Here is a 16,950-nt window from a genome sequence, read left to right as displayed (position 1 = left end):
TCCAGTAGAGAAAAAACTTTGTCCAGTAAAATTTTTCAAAGTTATTTAAGTTGTTATTTTCATCTGTAAAAAATGGTGTGGAAAAAAAGTTTTGGCATGTGTAAAAAAATAAAAAAAATTGTCATGATCAGTATTTGTTGTTGTAATACTTATTTCTGCCACAACACACTGAACTGCACCACTGCCCCAGTCCAAATAGGACTAAAAGCATTCATGTTTTCTTTCAGGTGATTTTTAATTTCTCCACACACTCTAAGCACAAGGTACATAGAGAGTGTGTTACCAAGCTTTATAAACATTACTGTCATGTCACTCTTATATGACAAATGTATTTTAATTGGTGAAGGCTTTCTGCCGGAAAGAAAAGTTAATTTTGTGTGAAATCTTTAAATCTCAAGGAATAATTGACATGGGAAATTAACAACAATCCAATATATTTATTATGTATAAATACAGTATATAAATAAGGATGAAATCATAGAAAATCGTCTAAAATGGAAACAGAATTATGCTACAGGTCATTCTACTGTTAGTAGACATCAGTCATATATTGAGGAGAATTTAATACCACTATAACAAGTGCAGACAATGAATATACTTCGACAGTGAGTGCAAATAAAATCAATGTCAATCTTCAATCTTCTTCTTCTTGCTATAATTACTCTTACCACACAGAAATCTGACTTTTAGTAGTTTGATAAATGTGTGCCCAGGTCACTGCGCTGGCTTCCAGTGTGTCACAGAATAGCGTGTAAAAGTACTGCTGCTCGTTTGCAGATCTCAGTTGTTTGGAACTGACTGTCTTTTATCTTATGAACCCTCTTGGCCTCTCAGGTCATCGTGGAAGGATGAAACTATGCACATGTATAAGGTCTGAATATAATTACGGCTGACAATCAGGTAAAATAAATATATATATTTTTTATCAGAATATGGTGTGTCTACTGTGTGTGTGTGTGTGCTGAAAGTCTCTTAAAGCAGTCCAACAACGTCCACATCATCCTCGCATTTACACTCCACTTTGATGCTGGTGACAATGTCAGGCTGGCCCAGGCTCTCAGATGTTGTGCTAGATTCAAAGAGGACTTCATGACTAAGATCAGGTCGCAGATGCTCTGCAGCCACAGCGGTGTCATCCCTTGGCAGGTGATTGTTGTGGTAATTCCTCACTTCCTCCGAGGAGCTGTTGGCATTTGGGTGACTGTGGGAAAACCTGATATTAGCTCACAGCAAGTAAATTATAAAATGCTCCACTGAATGCATCAAAGCAAATGTCACTGAACTGTGAATTCTGTGAAACTTTACGCCATTTAAAGTATCATGTAACACTGAAGAAGCTTAACCTTGAATCATGGATCTGGACGTTGGGGTACAGGCCCATTGCATGATATGGACAAAAAGATGGGCAAGGATGGTAGCCCAGTCTGTAGCCCATCAAGGTGGGATATGGGTACATGGTAAGACCCAGTATGCTGGCCTGAGCTGGAGGAATGGCTGGTGGTACAACTGGAGGTATGGCCTGTGAGACAAAAGAGGGAATCCCGGGGTCCTGTCCTTCTCCCTGTCCTGTTCCCCACCCTGAGGACAAACACTCTCTGCCTCTCTTCTTCTGGGGGCGAAACTCATAATCTGGCATGATACAACAAAGCAGAGAGCCAGAGTTAGTGAAAACCAAAAGTTTATCATTCATAGAACAGATCAGACTACAGTATATCTGCAGACAAGACGCTGCAGCAACCTTGCAGTAAATGCTCATTATCTTCTAGTCACTAACAGCTGCTGCCTTTCATACCAGGGAATTGCTGCTTGTGCATGTTTTTCAGTTTGTCAGCCACTTCAAAGTAGGGGCTCTTCTGTTCTGCGCTCAGCTTTGACCACTCAATGCCCAGTTGAACACTGGCGTCTATCATGCTGACTCCGGGGTAGGCTTTGCGTAAGACACATCGATGGATATGAGACCACACCATAAAGGCATTCATTGGCCGTTTAATACGTCCATTCTTGTCTTGGACAGACTGCATCTGCCACAGATCTGAAGGAGACATTTCATGACTGATTCGTTAATTTGTAAAGAAAAAAACATTCAGAATAAGGAGTACATTATCGATCATTTAGATAAAGATTCCTTGAGAGAGCACAAATACATGAGAAAAAAACAAAACACCCATAGAAAAATTTGGGGCACAGATGATTTGCCTATTTTGGAGCTCTGTATATGTGAATTGAAGCTCACATAACTAATGCTGTTAGCTAGACACTTCTCTCCCAGATCATTGGAACCCTTTTTTCCAAAATATCCAAAACTACTAAGTCATCTTTTAAAAAGTTTATTTATTTATTTAATAGGGACAATTTAACATTGCTCCAATACAGAGCATAGAACTGATGTGTTGCAAAGAGAGTTTATAGCTATTGCTATTTTTCAACTCTTTTCCCTAGTTGGTCTTTATCTGTAGCCCACAGTGTAATTAAAATAGTCAGTTTTCATGATCATAAAACCACAATACACAACAGATATGGTAGTAGAATAAAATACTATACTGAAATGCATTGATTGTGATGTACAGTCTAAAAAAAGAGACAACAAAAACAACAGTAAAATCGGAACATAGCAAACAGAAAAAAATGACAATGTCATACAATTTGCTTTAAACCAGAACATAACCTTCGCTGTAAAATAATTTATATCTGAAATTAATTTGATTTCAGTTGGTAATGTGTTACAAAGTTGACTGCTCTATATGGAGAAAAGCTGATTGTCCAAATTTAGATATACAATGTGATAGTTTGCAGTTGCCATTCACCACGCTCCTTGTTGCTCTGTTAGGGTCTTGCCTTTGAATACACCTGGAAAGAGACTCTGGGGCTTAAGTGTTGATACATTTATAAACTAATCTGAGAAAGCAAAGATGATAAAAGCTGTCAAAACTAGGTAGATTTTATCTTCTCAGTATGTGATAGAGATGCCAACGCACAGGCTTTTTGTCCATTACTTTCAATGCCTGATTGTGTAAGGATGTGAAGGGTCTGACTGTAGATGGTGATGCTTGAACCCATACTGTGATAGAATGTGAAAAATTAGAAAAAAACATAAAGTGCATAAATGACTGTGCCCCCTGAGTGGGTATGTAGTGTCTGACTAATTTGAAAAGTAATTCAATTATTAAAGCAGTTATGAAATACTAAGTCAAAGTTTAGATTTTTTTAAAAGTCAAAATCCAGAAAGTAAAACTTTGTTACTATCTCATAATTTTGAGTTAAGCCAAAGTTTGACTAAATTCTCATGTCATGTCATTTGCATTTTAGAATACAGCATCTTCTGTCCTTAGATCTCAAATTAAATGTCAGACGAAGTATCACTTATTTTTACTTCAAAAAGGTGACTTAGAACTTCAAAGTTTCAAGAATGTGAAAATATTATTGTAAAAATTTGACTTATACTTACATTATGATTTTGACCAAGTTTGTCAATATTGTGATTTTTCTAAGAATATTCCATGTAACATTTTATATTTATTTTCCTATTGCTGACAGAGCCTACACAGACCCTGCAGGCATACTGTACCTTCCTCTTTTGGCGGGATGGTAAAGCAGGTGGCTGCACTGAGGCTGGATGATGTTGCGGTGATATTGTCTGGGTTCAGGAGTTGTCCACCTGCAGCGGCAGCTTGTGGCACATCCAGCCTCTCGGTGACAACGTGTTCACCGGATGGAGGCAACTTCACCGCCCGGACCTGGGTCCCTGAACGGACCGTTTGTGAGTTGACCGCGCCATCACCACAGCAACTGTCCTCCGCTGACACGCCCGGGTTAAGGGGTAGTTTGTTTAAAAAGGTCGACATGGGTGGCAGCTTCTCGTGTCCAATTACATTTCTTGCTCCAAATGAGGACTTAGAATTTGTCTTGGTCCCGTTCAGCTGCTGAGCTTTATCTCCATCTCCGATGTGACTGAGCTGAGAGATCGCGGGGTCCTGTCCGGGCTTTCTGGTAGAAGGACTGTGTTTGTCTTGTTGAGCCGTTTCTCGTTTTCTTTTTTGGGTTTTCTTATTCATTGTCACGACTGTAGTTATAAATCTAGGTTGGGGTATAATATAAACTGTTGTTTCATCTGGATAGTGATAAAGCGAAAACCGCTAGTTGCTATGGCAACAAAGAACCTTTTCGAACGTTAACAACGTCAACACAGCTACAACAGCTGAAAATTAGCAAACTAGTTAACGAGCAAGCAGAGGAGTTAAAGGTTAAAAACACTTCAAACAGTTAACTAAAAGTGAATGATAAATAGTTACCTATAGGTGATTCGTTTAAAGTAATAGATAAATGGTTAAAAGTAATGGAAAACTGTTGAAATAATTATCTCAGTAATGGAAAATTTGTTAAAATAGTTATCTGCTTATTGTCATACATACACAATATACCAAAAAACAAATAGTAAACTATCTTTAAATAATAAAAAAAAAAAAGTTGTCAAAGTTTAATTTACTGGGCCTAAAAATACTGGTATCATTCTATAAATGATCCACCAAAGGTCAGTGTTGAATTACAGAATGTAAACTCACCTAAGGACATGCTCAATGGTAGCTATTACCTTGTTCAGGATCAAATGTAATGCAAACATGGATGAGACCATGAAGACAAATTAATTTTCACTTAGAAAAAAGGAGGAAACTGAATCTTTAATGTTATAATTTAATTTAATGTTGAATGAAGTACAGAAAATATAGAGCACAATCAAATAAAACGAGCTGTACCGAAAATGAAAAAACAAAACAAAACATGATTCCTGTCAACTAAATGTTATTAGTAGCTCTCCCATATGAACATAACCTTACAAGTAAACTAATAAAATATTAAACTAATAGCTATGGAATCATCCTTCTGAGAGTAACAAAATAAAGATTTGGTCATTTGGAGTGCAGTACCTCAGAAAATGACAAGAGGTTCTGCTTAGCTGTGTTTGCACATCAAACAGAGAAAACTGAACCCATACACAAAGTCACACATACTCATTCACTCATTTCTCACACATACACTTCACCCGAGATCCCAAAACCCTTTGGATTGGTCCTCCGCTAGCCATAGAAATCATTTAATAAAACTCAGCTAATGAAAAAAAAAGATCCAATTCCTTGAGTTCATCTAACCCAAGTCAAATGTAGGAGTGATTATTTTTCTAGTACATCATTTGTGAGGCCCAGATATACAAGATACTAAAAAGTTAGCTGCAAGATGAAAAATGTTTAGTGGAAAAAATACTTTGTAATTAAAGGTACATTGCTGAGGTGTGTGAAAAAATTCTGCTGTGTGCCATTGAAAGAAATTTAGACGATTGTGAAGTTCAGTCTTGTAGATGGTGACCCTCTTTTCCCACAGTAGACTGGAAAATACTATGTAAAAGACATCATTCTGCACCTTTGTCCATAAACAGTGTCTGTCTGCATGGGACAGAACACAATGCTTACATAAAGTCAAGTCTACCACGGCAGCATGTCTGAGGGGACATGATGGCATGGGGGCTATCAAGAAAAAAAATATCAGTTAATAGTAGTTTGAATAAAATACTGACTCACCCTTTCATTGGGCTTTAATATGACAGAGGTATCCAAAATTGAAAGTAGTATGACTTTTAACAGTGACCTGTTTAAGAGCCCAACGGTATTTTAGGGACCTCTTTCTGAGCAGTTCAAGTCTTCACTCATGGTGGTTTTTTTTTGTTTTTTTTTTAAACATCAACAAAACTTTAGATGTTCTACTGTAAATCCATGTATTGTGAACTGCTACAAGCCTGATAAAAAAAGAGGGGAGGAGACAAAAAGAGAAAAAGATGTAATATGCAATTCATTATCTCACTGCATACATCCATCCTGCCCTCTGCCGGAGGACTAGAGTATTGATTCTTTTTACTCCAGATACTGTAACTGTTATACTGTTTGCACAGGGAGTGAGAGATAGTCACAGCCACCCCCTGGCAATAATGTAATGGCTTTAATTTTGTGATTGAATTTGGTTGAAATGATCTAAAACATGACATCTCAGGCTACAATGTAAAATTCAGGCAGCAATGCCATTTTCATCTGAGTCGACCTTACTGATTGAATTCTCTGTGCCGTTACAGAGAAAAACATTTTGCAGTGATGTTTTGTAATGAACGGGGGTACACTGCAGTTCATATATAAAACGGGTAAAGACGAGGTTCCTTTCCTCACAGGAAAGTAATGACTAGAAGCTGTGGGTTGACAACTTCCCTGCTCTTCGGGTGTCCTCCGTGTGACATAAATTCACACATCAAAATACCAGTGGGTGAGGGGCACCAGTGGGCACACTCCCCTGCTTCCAATATCACGTAATCACACTGGGATGGTGAATGATCACTGGTGCCAACTCTCCAAAAAGAGCAGAAGCAGAGAGAAACATGCAAGGTTGTCTTCAAGTACAGCAGTCCTTCTGTGGTTCACACTCTCATACTGTCAGACATGCACACTCACACTCACTTGCACTCCCTCATTTCCCAAAATTGCCAAAGTTAGCAAAGGCATCTTGTTTGGGCGGAACCACGGCTGGGGTGATGGAATGTGCTACGCCCATCCCGACTCCTGGCACTCCCATGCCGGCCATACCACCCATCATCACTGGAGTGGTCATGCCCATATTCATGCTCATGTTCATTCCCATCATGCCTTGGTTTACAGGAATTCCCCCCATCCCCATGGTACCCGTGGTCATTGAAGGTGGCATACCCGCTGCCATCGACGCAGGCATGCCCATCGTCATGGTACTGCCTGCCATCAGGGGATTGGCTGGTGGTCTGATGGGTGTCACATGGGGCGGGGAGCTGAGGTTCAGTCCTCCGAAGTTCTGGGCCAACAAGTTAACAGGAGGCACTGCTGCAGAGACACAAATGAGCAGAGAGGAGTTTGACTTTTACTTTATTTGAATTATTGTGACATAGCATGAACCCATAAGTTAAATTCAGGACTTTTTAAGATATTTGCAGTATGCAATTTATTACACAGTCATACCAGCCAAAGTTGTCAGCCAACACCATCCATACTTTTACTGGCACAACAGTTTTATCAGGACATCCTAGTAGTATCTAACAATAATTCATAATAATATCATTAATTAATCATTAAACATGACCTGGACCTATATATGAATGAATGGATTAACCAATTTAAGTCTCACAGGAATTGTACATTAGGTCAGAGGTCTGTGGATTTTTCTGGGACAGTTTTTGCTAAAATCTCATACAAAAACATTTTATAACTAATGTTACAACCTGAAATTCAAGACTTTAAAAGACTTTTGAAGACCTGCTGATACCTCACATAATGATTTGGGGGTTTCTTTGTACATCAGCACATAGAAAATGAATTCCAGTGAAACGTGATACCTTGTTGCTGGATGATGTTGTTGAGTGTGGGTGGTGTCTTAGTGGGGTTGAGGCCTGCTGATAGGAAGTCCAGGCTGATGTTGACCGAGGGGTCCGACCATGTCGACCCTAATGATCCGACCCCGACCTTCTGCTGTTGTCCTAAGGGCTGCTGTGATGTCATGCCTCCCAAGCTCTGAAAAAAGATTCCAAATATTTTACACAGAAAGAATATAATCTTTTAAATCATACGCATTAAAAGATTACTGAAATCAAAAAGAAAAAACAAGTCAATGTTGACTGGCAAGAACCTTGGAATAATCCCAATGTGGATAGGATTTATTAGCTGTAGAACAGGTGGGGTGATTTTAATATTACCTGATCTCGTCAGTGATTTTAATCCATTCTTGAATGTACAGGTGAGTAATTTTTCACGCCCTCCCCAGTAATAATTATAGCCAAAATAACCTACTGTTTTTCTGCAAACTCACTGTTCCTCTGTCATTTAAATTCAATCCAGAGTGACATCCTTGTCTTATAAAGTCAATCGTTTTGAGAGTGGGAGGATTTTCTTTTTCTCCTGCATTCCTGTGTTGTGTACCATCCCTACCTGTTGAGAGCGAGAAAGGGGCATGGTGGGCATAGCAACAGATGCTCCTGGTGTCGCCCCTCCCAGAGAGAAAGTCATGCTCTGAGACGCACTCAGTGTCGTATGTGGATTGGTTAGTTGATGGTTAGCTCCCCCCATCAGCATCAGGTCAAAAAGCTCAGCGGAAGGTGGGACAGAGGTGGGATTAGAGGCTGCGGCTGTGGGTGACTGGACGCTGCCAAACAGGTCAGTGACGGGCTGGGAGGGAGCGGAGCTAGACGAAGGTGGTGAATTTGCCGAGAAGGCATTCCAGTCCCCAAATTCTCCGTTTCCAATTGATGGCGCAGCAGCTGGCCAGAAGAGAGGAGTGATATTTTTTAGTTGTGACTACAACATCATGGATTTTGACAGGAACAGACTTTTCCGATACAATCTCTACCTCTTCAAATGCCGTCCATTTGCAGTCTTATACCACTATTAATACATATAAGCAGTTATTTCTTTGTGACCTCTTTGTGACACCAGAGAACATAAATATGGACATTAGAAACATTTTTATGTGTTTTATGTGGGTCCTGGTGATGTGCTGATGATACAGGATGATAATCGCCAAAACTGTCAATCAATAAGTCTGTACAGTCTGTACAACTTCATGTTTATTCCTCTTGCAAATATGTATTCATTTTCCCCGTGGTCTGGACCAAATGAGCCAAGCACTCTAAGATTACAGAGGGAAGAAGAGGTTTACCGGTGGAGGTTGGGAGGCTGGCCGAGGCTGCAGGAGAGGAGAAGTCAGCAAAGCCAGCGATGAGGTCTGAACCACCACCTGGACGGACGCATGCACATGTATTAATACAAGCAAAACAATAGGAACTCTCTTGTCCAACAAAGAGTGACTATTCATACAGCACAGAGCAAGATTTTAAAACCATTTTCATGACCTTCATTTCTTCCTTATCTTTGTGAGTGCAGCAGTTTGTCGTTACCTGTTGTAGCGCTCTGATTGGATGAAGGGTCAATCACTAACAGGTCAGCTAGACCGCTACTGGATGACTGCCTGACTGATGACTGACAAGAGAAGTAGAAAGACACAGCAAACTGAAAAAAGCACTAAAAATGTGTCTCACATTTGGGAAACCATGAGTGTTTGTGTGGGTACCTTCTCTTCTGGACTCCTGTCTCCAGTGTAGTGAGCTGCAGCACCCAGGTCCAGAGTCTTGCTGCTTGTTGCTCCGCTGCGTTTCCGTGTGGTGGTGGTTGTGGTTTCTGTTGCTTGTGTGATCTGGATGCTCTTTGTTGTGACAGTTTCCTCCTCATCTTTGAACTCAAGGGTTTCCTGCCTACCATTTCTCGATGCTCTGTCCTCCTCATTGTCACTATGGCAACCAGAATAAGGATGTATGAGAAACAGCACTCACGAGATGTTTGTGTGCAGTGATCTCTGTGCATCATTGTTTGGTTATGTAATGGATAGTCGAAGACACAGAGGTTTAAAGATTTTACACACATGAAGAGTAGGGCAAAAAACCAACTGATGGTTGATGATGAGTGGGAGGCTCTTTGCATTATTTTATTTTTGCAGATTCTGGTTTTTAAAAAGTGGAAGCTATTACAAAGGAAGCCAATATGTTATTGCAAAAACGCCACATGCTTGCATAATCAAGGAAGCATGTAATAACTTTGGTATATACCCTCAGACCATTACAAAACAAGAATTTGTTCATACGTTTTTAAAACTGTGTGAATGTTTACCTGATTCTGTCCGGTGAGTCGTCTCGCTCCTTCTTTCTGAACTTGTTGAGTGTGTCGTCGATGGTGCTGCCTATCTTGTCACTGATCTCTCCGAGTTTCTCACTAAAGGGGAAAGCTCCTCTGCTCTTATCCCAGTCCTCATCCCACTTACTACGATCCAACTCAGTAGCTGGAAGGAACAAGATAGGCAAGGACATAGAGAGAGAGAGCGAGCGAGTGAGTGAGAGAGAGAGAGAGAGGCTTTATAAACTCACAGAAATAAACAGTCTCTCCTACTAGTCATATAAACCCCCTTAATTTGTGTAACTATTGACCATGTATGATATAATAAATATTCTGCTACAAAGTATTATTTTAATATTATTTCAATTTATGGTTAGTTCTATAAAATAAAATGTCTTGTTTTGTCTAAACAGTCAATCAATTTTAGATTGATTAAATTAAAATTAATAAATAAAATACCCTCTTATCAATAAAGGACATGGTAAAGGCATACCACTGTTTATTTTGAAATATATAAAGTTAAGGGTAAAGGGTAAAGGCAAGAATTAAATTAATTGGCAGAAATGTTATGCTGTGTTATATTTTCTGTATTGGTTACAGATGGTCCAATGTGAGGTTGCTTTTCTGTGTTTCATATAATTTTGTGACAGGACATGTCTTTGGGCTCTTGAGTTAGCAATTAGCCATAAACTGGACATTTAGAGATTAATCAGCTAATCAATAAACCAATATTTCAAATTTCTATTTAGTACTGATCATGCAAGTTTCACTTTTAATAATTAATCAGAGACACATGCTTGCTTTACACAATATCCTTCCTCCAATGCATTTCAATTCCTGTAGGTTTATCACCTTTCTGAAGGTAAGTTACATATATTACCCCTTAAATCCACATTTGATTTGAGCAGTCAGAGACGATGCAGTGAATTACTTACAGTTCTTAAAGCTGCCTCCTCCTCCTCCCATACTGTCAGAGGAGACTCCAATGTATTTATCTTTGTTCTTCTTGGCTTTCTTCCTCTCCTCTCTCAATCTGTCATCGTCCTGGATGAACTCCACCATCTCCTTCACCTTTTGACGCACATTGATGCCCTGATCCTTACCATTCTCATCTGCACACACACACACACACACGCACACACACACACACACACACACACACACACACACACACACACGATCAACACTTATGTTACCTCTGACCTTTCCTCTAGAACAGTCAAACTGACCACTTAACCATTAAAATAAAACTCAAGGACCACCCAGCTCCCCCCAAAACCAATGGGGCCTACTACTTCAACAGTACTGAGGTGAGCTTGCTGCTTAAAGAAATGTCAGCAGGGACACAATTTTCATTATCAACAACCACTGCCTTCACACACTGCAGGGGAGCATGTGGTGCGTTTCTCATCAACATTATAACACATATGAACACTGGCTGAATGTCAAACACATTATGAATCACAGTCGTGGTGACTACATTTCTGCTAAAACTTAACACTTCACTTAATATAACCTTTAAAGGTTACATTTTTACAACCTTTAGTGGACGTTCCAGGAAGGTATGCTAAAGGTTATTTTTGAGGAACAGACATTTTAGTGTGCATTCCTCCCCTTAATGCATATGCAATGAGGAAAGAGCTGCACCTTGCATTTTCATGAGATCAAAGAAGAATAAGAGGTGAAGGTAGGTAGCAAATGTTCATGTAGAAATTCACCAATGAAGTGGTAGTTTTCTAGAGATCGCAGGTCATAGATGTGTTCTCTGGCACTGGTGACGACTCTTTCAGACCCATTCCTGATCAGATATGCCAGCAGCAGTAAAGCCTGGGAGAGAGAGACAGAGATAAAGAGAGATAGCAAGAGATGGAGTGAACACATAATTAGATGGTTATAGAAATCACTAATAGATGTTGTCAGCATTGTTCAGTGAGAAATAATCGTCACTAACAAATATTTAGTCAGTTCTACTTTATTCAGCCGTTCAAGTGAATTTATTTTTTTTCCTTCAGCAGTTTCCCAGCCCTGAGTCATGTATCCTCTCTTAAACTCAGCCTAATTGCTTTCTAAAAAATCCAACCTCACTCTTCCTTGGCTTTTGCATAATTTATAATCTTTGCATATCACTCTTATGATTCTGAAGTTAGGACACAAGAAGATAGTTGAGATGCACTGCTCTGATCTTTGCACTATATAAATACAGGATTCACAGATATCTGTTTGTGTAATGGAACAAACAAGGAAGGAACCAAGCATCTGCCCAGTACAGCAGAGAATCAAATTTATAAACGGCTCCTTCTGCACATGTATAATCACAAGGGCAAAAAGCATAGAGAAACAATTTGACAGCAATTAAAATATATTGTTGTATTTAAAACAAAAGGAAATCCAGTCAGCTGTGTAAACACTGGATCCCCTGTGGGTGTCTGCCTACAGGTACAATGAAGCACTGAGACTGTGCTTTAATAAATCCTGACAAAATAATACAGAGTTGAGCTACAAGGCACAACACAGGAGTGTCACCACACACCTTGTAGACTCGTCTCCAGTTCTTCTTGTTGTCCTTCAGCATCCTGGTCCACAGCATATTCATCACCTCTGGGAACTGCTCATACATAAAGGTAGATCTACACACACACACACACACACACACACACACACACACACACACACTTTTATGCAGGGAAAACTCATACAGAGTCAGCCTGTGGAGAATAAGCCTGGTCTTTCTTACAGACCTCATGTTTCTCCTCAATTAAACGGTTATTTTTTTCTCACGTGTCTTAGATTTTGGTGCACACCCGTTTTAAGGGGTGGATCCAGGAATTAGACATTTTGTGACTTTATCAGGAAATAATATATGAATCTTGTTGTAAAAAATCATAAATATTTATTGTGTTGACACTTATTAGTCTGCACAATTTGGTGCAGATCCAGATAAGAATCCAGATCTGGTGGAAGAAAATGCTGAATCTGCCTTACACACAGAGTTGCACTTATTATAAATAGTAAATAACAGTGAATATGGCACTGCATATGCTTACATCAGTGTTTCGTTCAACATGCAACGAATAAGATTACACAATAATAGTGGTTGTGACATAACAGTGAGTCAATTCATACAGCTGTAGAGCTGTACGCGTGTGCTCCACTGAGTGCCATTTGAGGTGAATTTGTTTCCATCTACTGCCTTAGTGATAACGTGCAGGCGTTCATGTGCACATACAGTAACTGTGCTTATGTGTGTGTTATACATACTTGGCTATTTCTCCCATCAGTTGTCCAGAGGGTCCCCAGGGGTCATCATTGGTGGCCTCTCTCACCTTGGACTCGATCTCTGAGTAGTTCATCACCACATTGGTGCTGTTGACACAAACATATATTCATAAACTTATATCTTCATATATTAGTAGTACCATTAATATTTCAAACATGTAAAAGGTGAAACCCTGTGGCTTTCCTTTCTTGTCTTTCTGTCCACTTAATGTGAACACACTACTTATTATTGACAGCTTTTCAATTAGACAGCCTTGCTGTTTATCATCTATAGTCTATACCGATTCCCTTGACACTCTATTTGTCACGTTTCCAGAAGTCAAGCAGAAGTAAAAATAAACAAAGACATATTTACACAGTAGAACACAAAAATGCACACAAATACAGGGAAACTCTTCAATGATAAATGATCTCTTGAGCATCATCATATCTCCTTTAACTTCTACACACATACACTCACTATATATTGCAAAACAGAGAATAGCTTAAAAAATAAATATTTCTCTGATGACAGGAAGAATCTCAGCTCTCTGAAGCGAGGGAGACACAGCCACACCACGCCATAAGCAACGTCGGCTTCCTTTCCTCTATGTTTTTGTGGGCTCACCTGCTACCGTGTTTGCTTTTTCTGTGTCTGTGTGTGTGCATCTGTGTTTGTTTTGCATCTTTTGATGGGCATGACTTTATCTGCAGAGTCCTGGCAAAAAACACAGCCAAAGCGCTACACATTGAAACACACCTCTCCCACGACTCTATTTTATCTACCTCTCCTCTAGCCTGTCATTCCTCTCCTTCCTTCTGGCCTTTTTTCATTTTTCTGTCTCCTTCACTGCTGTTTTTTTTCTGTTTCATCTCCTACTCCCCACTTTTCCCAATCTTCAGCCTTGTTACTTCTTTATTCCTATGTAGCTGCTTTCCTTTCCTACTTTTTCTCTCCATGTCTTTCTCCTTTGGGCTCCGTCACCCTCCTAGCTAAAGGATAAGAGATGCCTTAGACTCCATTATTGTCCACAGATAAGACGGACAGATAGACAGCGAAGGCTACATAATAGCATGACTCTTAATCTGCCGAAGCAAAGCTGCCACTGCCAGCTCTGTTGAGGCAGATCAATAATAGAGTGTATTCATCATGACCAGCCACGCACAACCAACAGCTGATTCGGGCTGGTGTCTATTACTCCATCTACAGCTCTGTTGCTACTTCTTCATATTCCCTCTTCTTATCTCTTTTCTTTCTTTGGTCTTTACACTCATCTTTCCATTATGCAACTTTCTTGTTTCTAGCTTCTTACTACATTTGTGATATGATTGATCATTTAAAAGGCGGACCCAGCCGGAGAATGGTGCGTCTCTAACTGTGACAAACAGCAGCATGAAAAATGACACTGATTTTCATGTGAGCATTTTTACTGTGACGTTTGTTCTGACGATGCTTTTGTTCATAGGATTAAAAATACAAATGTGGGCAGAAACAATGTGTTGTGATGACATTAAGAACAAGACTTAAGGAACACTTCTTCTTGAAATCTTTGTTGGCCATGTACACTCAGTTGCCAGTTTATCAGGTACACTTAGCTAAAATAAATGCAGTCTAATACAGCTCCCCTCTAAAACATTCAGAAAAAAACAGACCTCAGCGCTCAGAAGTTCAGACAAGGGATGTTGAAGGTGCTCTTTGGTAGGGACACAAAAGTTCAAAAAGAAGGAAGATCCAAGGCATTTTTCTAACAAAAAGTTTAAAAGACTTTATTTATTTGGTTATTTCACAGTGAAATTCTTAAAAATGGTGTTACCATTACACCCTGAAAAGGTCTGACTCATTTTTAACATGTTTGGCCCATGTTTTTTTTTTTTTTCCCTATGAAATAAGCATTTGAATAAAGGCTTATTAATGTTTCATCAAAAGAGTCCCTTGGATCTTTCTTCCTTTTTAAACTTTAAAACCTGAACATTATAGTACCTTCATTGAGGGAGGATTTACTGCATGAGTGTTGGATTAGACTATATTCATTTTAACTAGGTGCACCAAATAAACTAGCAACTGAGTGTATATCATTTGAAATGCATACAGGACAAAATGTGTGTAACCTTTCATCAATATCCATAAAAAACAAAAAACAAAGATGTTTTTGGCGTGGCACAAGCATAACAAAATACACCCGCCTGTCACTATGCAGTTATTTTCCATAACATTTTTTTCAAGGTTTTTTCCATTACACTTTTTTCAAGGTTTCAGTGTTGCTCAGATACAATATGTACACTGCTGCATGAGTGTTAATACAGCACCCACACAGCACATATCGGTTTGCATTTAACCTTTTCGCAGGATTACCATCAAAAAGCAAGTGCATGTTATCAACGCATAGGGAGCTGAAATATCCCAACTTTTAATTACCAACCATGCATACAAAAAAAATTTTCAGTTTATGTTGACATTGTTTTAGAAAGGTGTTGATTCAATTTTGATAACTTGCAGGTTGTAGTTTGTGGTGCTGTTGGACTGTATTTTATTATGTAGAGAGGTATTTGTGTTATTTACCCTACCCTCACTGACCTTAATGGGTTCGACAAAATAATAGAAACACCTGTTAGTATAACACAATACAATTCCACAGCATCACACTTCATCCTCCAAAATAATCACACAGTTGAATCAACACCCTCTGAAACTATTTCAACAAAAACTACCTTAATGATGGTAGGATTTATTATAGAGCTATTGAATTGGTCTATAGACTACTTTCAACAATGACACAAAGACACATGTCACAAAGAAGCATCCTCGCTCAGACAAACAACACAATGTAGCAGGCTGCAGCACCAGGATTAGCTACTAGAGTATGATGTGTTCCGTGGCTAACAAGCTTTGTTGTCTATCTGTCCGGGACCATGGGGGCATGGGCCTTGTTAGACCGGTGTAGCTACACTGTGAGACATGGTTGGTAGCTAATTGGCAGGACACATGCAATTATTTAGTTCACGGAATTTACAATCATTAATGCTTCGCTTTCTTGTCAGGATGTAATGTTAGATGAAAGAATAGTGGAGGCAGCGGCATCACCAGGGTGGGACAGGGCGTGATCCTGCAGCAGCACTTACAGGAACAGTAACACCGCCGACCTGGGCTTAGCAATGCTAGCGGAATTAGCTAACTGGATAGCTTTCGTTCTGAATCGCAAACAACTTCATTTCCCAGTTTATATCGTATTATTCCTGTCCAATGTGAGCCAGTGCTTAAAAATGCACAACAGAACATACCACTGCAAAACACACAGTTCCATTTATACTACAAGGTTGAAGATTGGCAGCTAGCCAGCTAGTCAAAGCTAACAGCTGAGGGCTAGGGCCGTGACGTCACGGCCCGTATCCTCTCCTGTCGGCGCTCAATGTTGCTGATGCTGCTCGGTTACAACCAGCCGGTTAGCTTAGCAGCCGCCGAACCAGTGCACCACAGCTCCACCTGCTCCGCCGTACTCACGCTTTGTCCACCAGCTCTCTGACTTTCCACATATTCAGCATCTCCGCACGGAACTGCGGGCTCGCCGCCTCGATACTGCGTCGCCCCCGTGTCTCTACACCCCACAAGACAGAGGTGGTATCCGGTTACCGACGACAATCCCCCCCCCAAGCTCCTTGATGAGCTCCAGTAGTTAAGCGGCTGCTGCGGTTAACGGACCGGCCCCAGTTGCTACGGAAACGTGGATCTCTGTCTACGTCACTGAAACGTCGTTACGTGCCCTCGCTCGCGGGACTGAATCATATGTTTTTACAGAACAACAAAATGACGCAGGAACAACGAGACAATACTATGAAGTCTGTCTTGGCTTTGCAACAAGACACCCCAGGAGCTGGCAGTGTCTTGCTCAAGGACACTTAGGTCATCAGTACTTTTCAGTAAAGCAGGACCATGGATGGATTACCAAGGATTCAGAGTCTGACTTCACTCTGTATTGTACTG

General features: G+C 40.0%; 2 protein-coding genes across 2 annotated transcripts; both read right to left on the bottom strand.

Moving 5' to 3' along the window:
* Nucleotides 1–919: 919 nt before the first annotated feature.
* On the bottom strand, nucleotides 920–4,052 carry LOC147817208 (uncharacterized). The gene is made up of 4 exons (XM_087171398.1): nucleotides 3,566–4,052; nucleotides 1,793–2,032; nucleotides 1,344–1,629; nucleotides 920–1,213 (listed from the first exon to the last, which is right to left on the bottom strand). The coding sequence occupies exons 1-4, from the start codon at nucleotides 4,050–4,052 to the stop codon at nucleotides 973–975; spliced, it is 1,254 nt and encodes a 417-aa protein (XP_087027524.1). The 3' UTR covers nucleotides 920–972.
* A 623-nt stretch (nucleotides 4,053–4,675) lies between these two features.
* LOC111647453 (clathrin interactor 1-like) lies at nucleotides 4,676–16,662 on the bottom strand. Its single transcript, XM_023397056.2, has 12 exons — nucleotides 16,471–16,662; nucleotides 12,975–13,079; nucleotides 12,247–12,343; nucleotides 11,435–11,543; nucleotides 10,652–10,828; nucleotides 9,714–9,882; nucleotides 9,121–9,337; nucleotides 8,948–9,029; nucleotides 8,710–8,787; nucleotides 7,983–8,311; nucleotides 7,394–7,568; nucleotides 4,676–6,884 (listed from the first exon to the last, which is right to left on the bottom strand). The coding sequence occupies exons 1-12, from the start codon at nucleotides 16,509–16,511 to the stop codon at nucleotides 6,502–6,504; spliced, it is 1,962 nt and encodes a 653-aa protein (XP_023252824.1). The 5' UTR covers nucleotides 16,512–16,662; the 3' UTR covers nucleotides 4,676–6,501.
* Between the last annotated feature and the right edge of the window lie 288 nt (nucleotides 16,663–16,950).

The sequence above is a fragment of the Seriola lalandi genome, unplaced genomic scaffold (assembly GCF_002814215.2).
Source record: "Seriola lalandi dorsalis isolate HSWRI2012SDOR001 ecotype SW California unplaced genomic scaffold, Sedor1 jcf7180002054995, whole genome shotgun sequence".
NCBI lineage: Eukaryota > Metazoa > Chordata > Actinopteri > Carangiformes > Carangidae > Seriola > Seriola lalandi.
Note: the sequence above shows the minus strand (reverse complement) of the source record. Positions and strands in the feature narration are given on the sequence as shown.

What these genes read in the sequence shown, in the direction of transcription:
- LOC147817208 (XM_087171398.1), bottom strand. Translation starts at nt 4,052, where the DNA reads ATGAATAAGAAAACCCAAAAAAGAAAACGAGAAACGGCTCAACAAGAC. An exon ending in GCACAAGCAGCAATTCCCTG is followed by an intron (nt 1,630 to 1,792) that starts GTATGAAAGGCA and finishes GTATCATGCCAG; the next exon opens with ATTATGAGTTTCGCCCCCAG. An exon ending in GTCCAGATCCATGATTCAAG is followed by an intron (nt 1,214 to 1,343) that starts GTTAAGCTTCTT and finishes AGCTAATATCAG; the next exon opens with GTTTTCCCACAGTCACCCAA.
- LOC111647453 (XM_023397056.2), bottom strand. Translation starts at nt 16,511, where the DNA reads ATGCTGAATATGTGGAAAGTCAGAGAGCTGGTGGACAAAGC. An exon ending in CTGATGGGAGAAATAGCCAA is followed by an intron (nt 12,344 to 12,974) that starts GTATGTATAACA and finishes GTGTGTGTGTAG; the next exon opens with ATCTACCTTTATGTATGAGC. An exon ending in AGGAGGCAGCTTTAAGAACT is followed by an intron (nt 9,883 to 10,651) that starts GTAAGTAATTCA and finishes TGTTCCTTCCAG; the next exon opens with CTACTGAGTTGGATCGTAGT.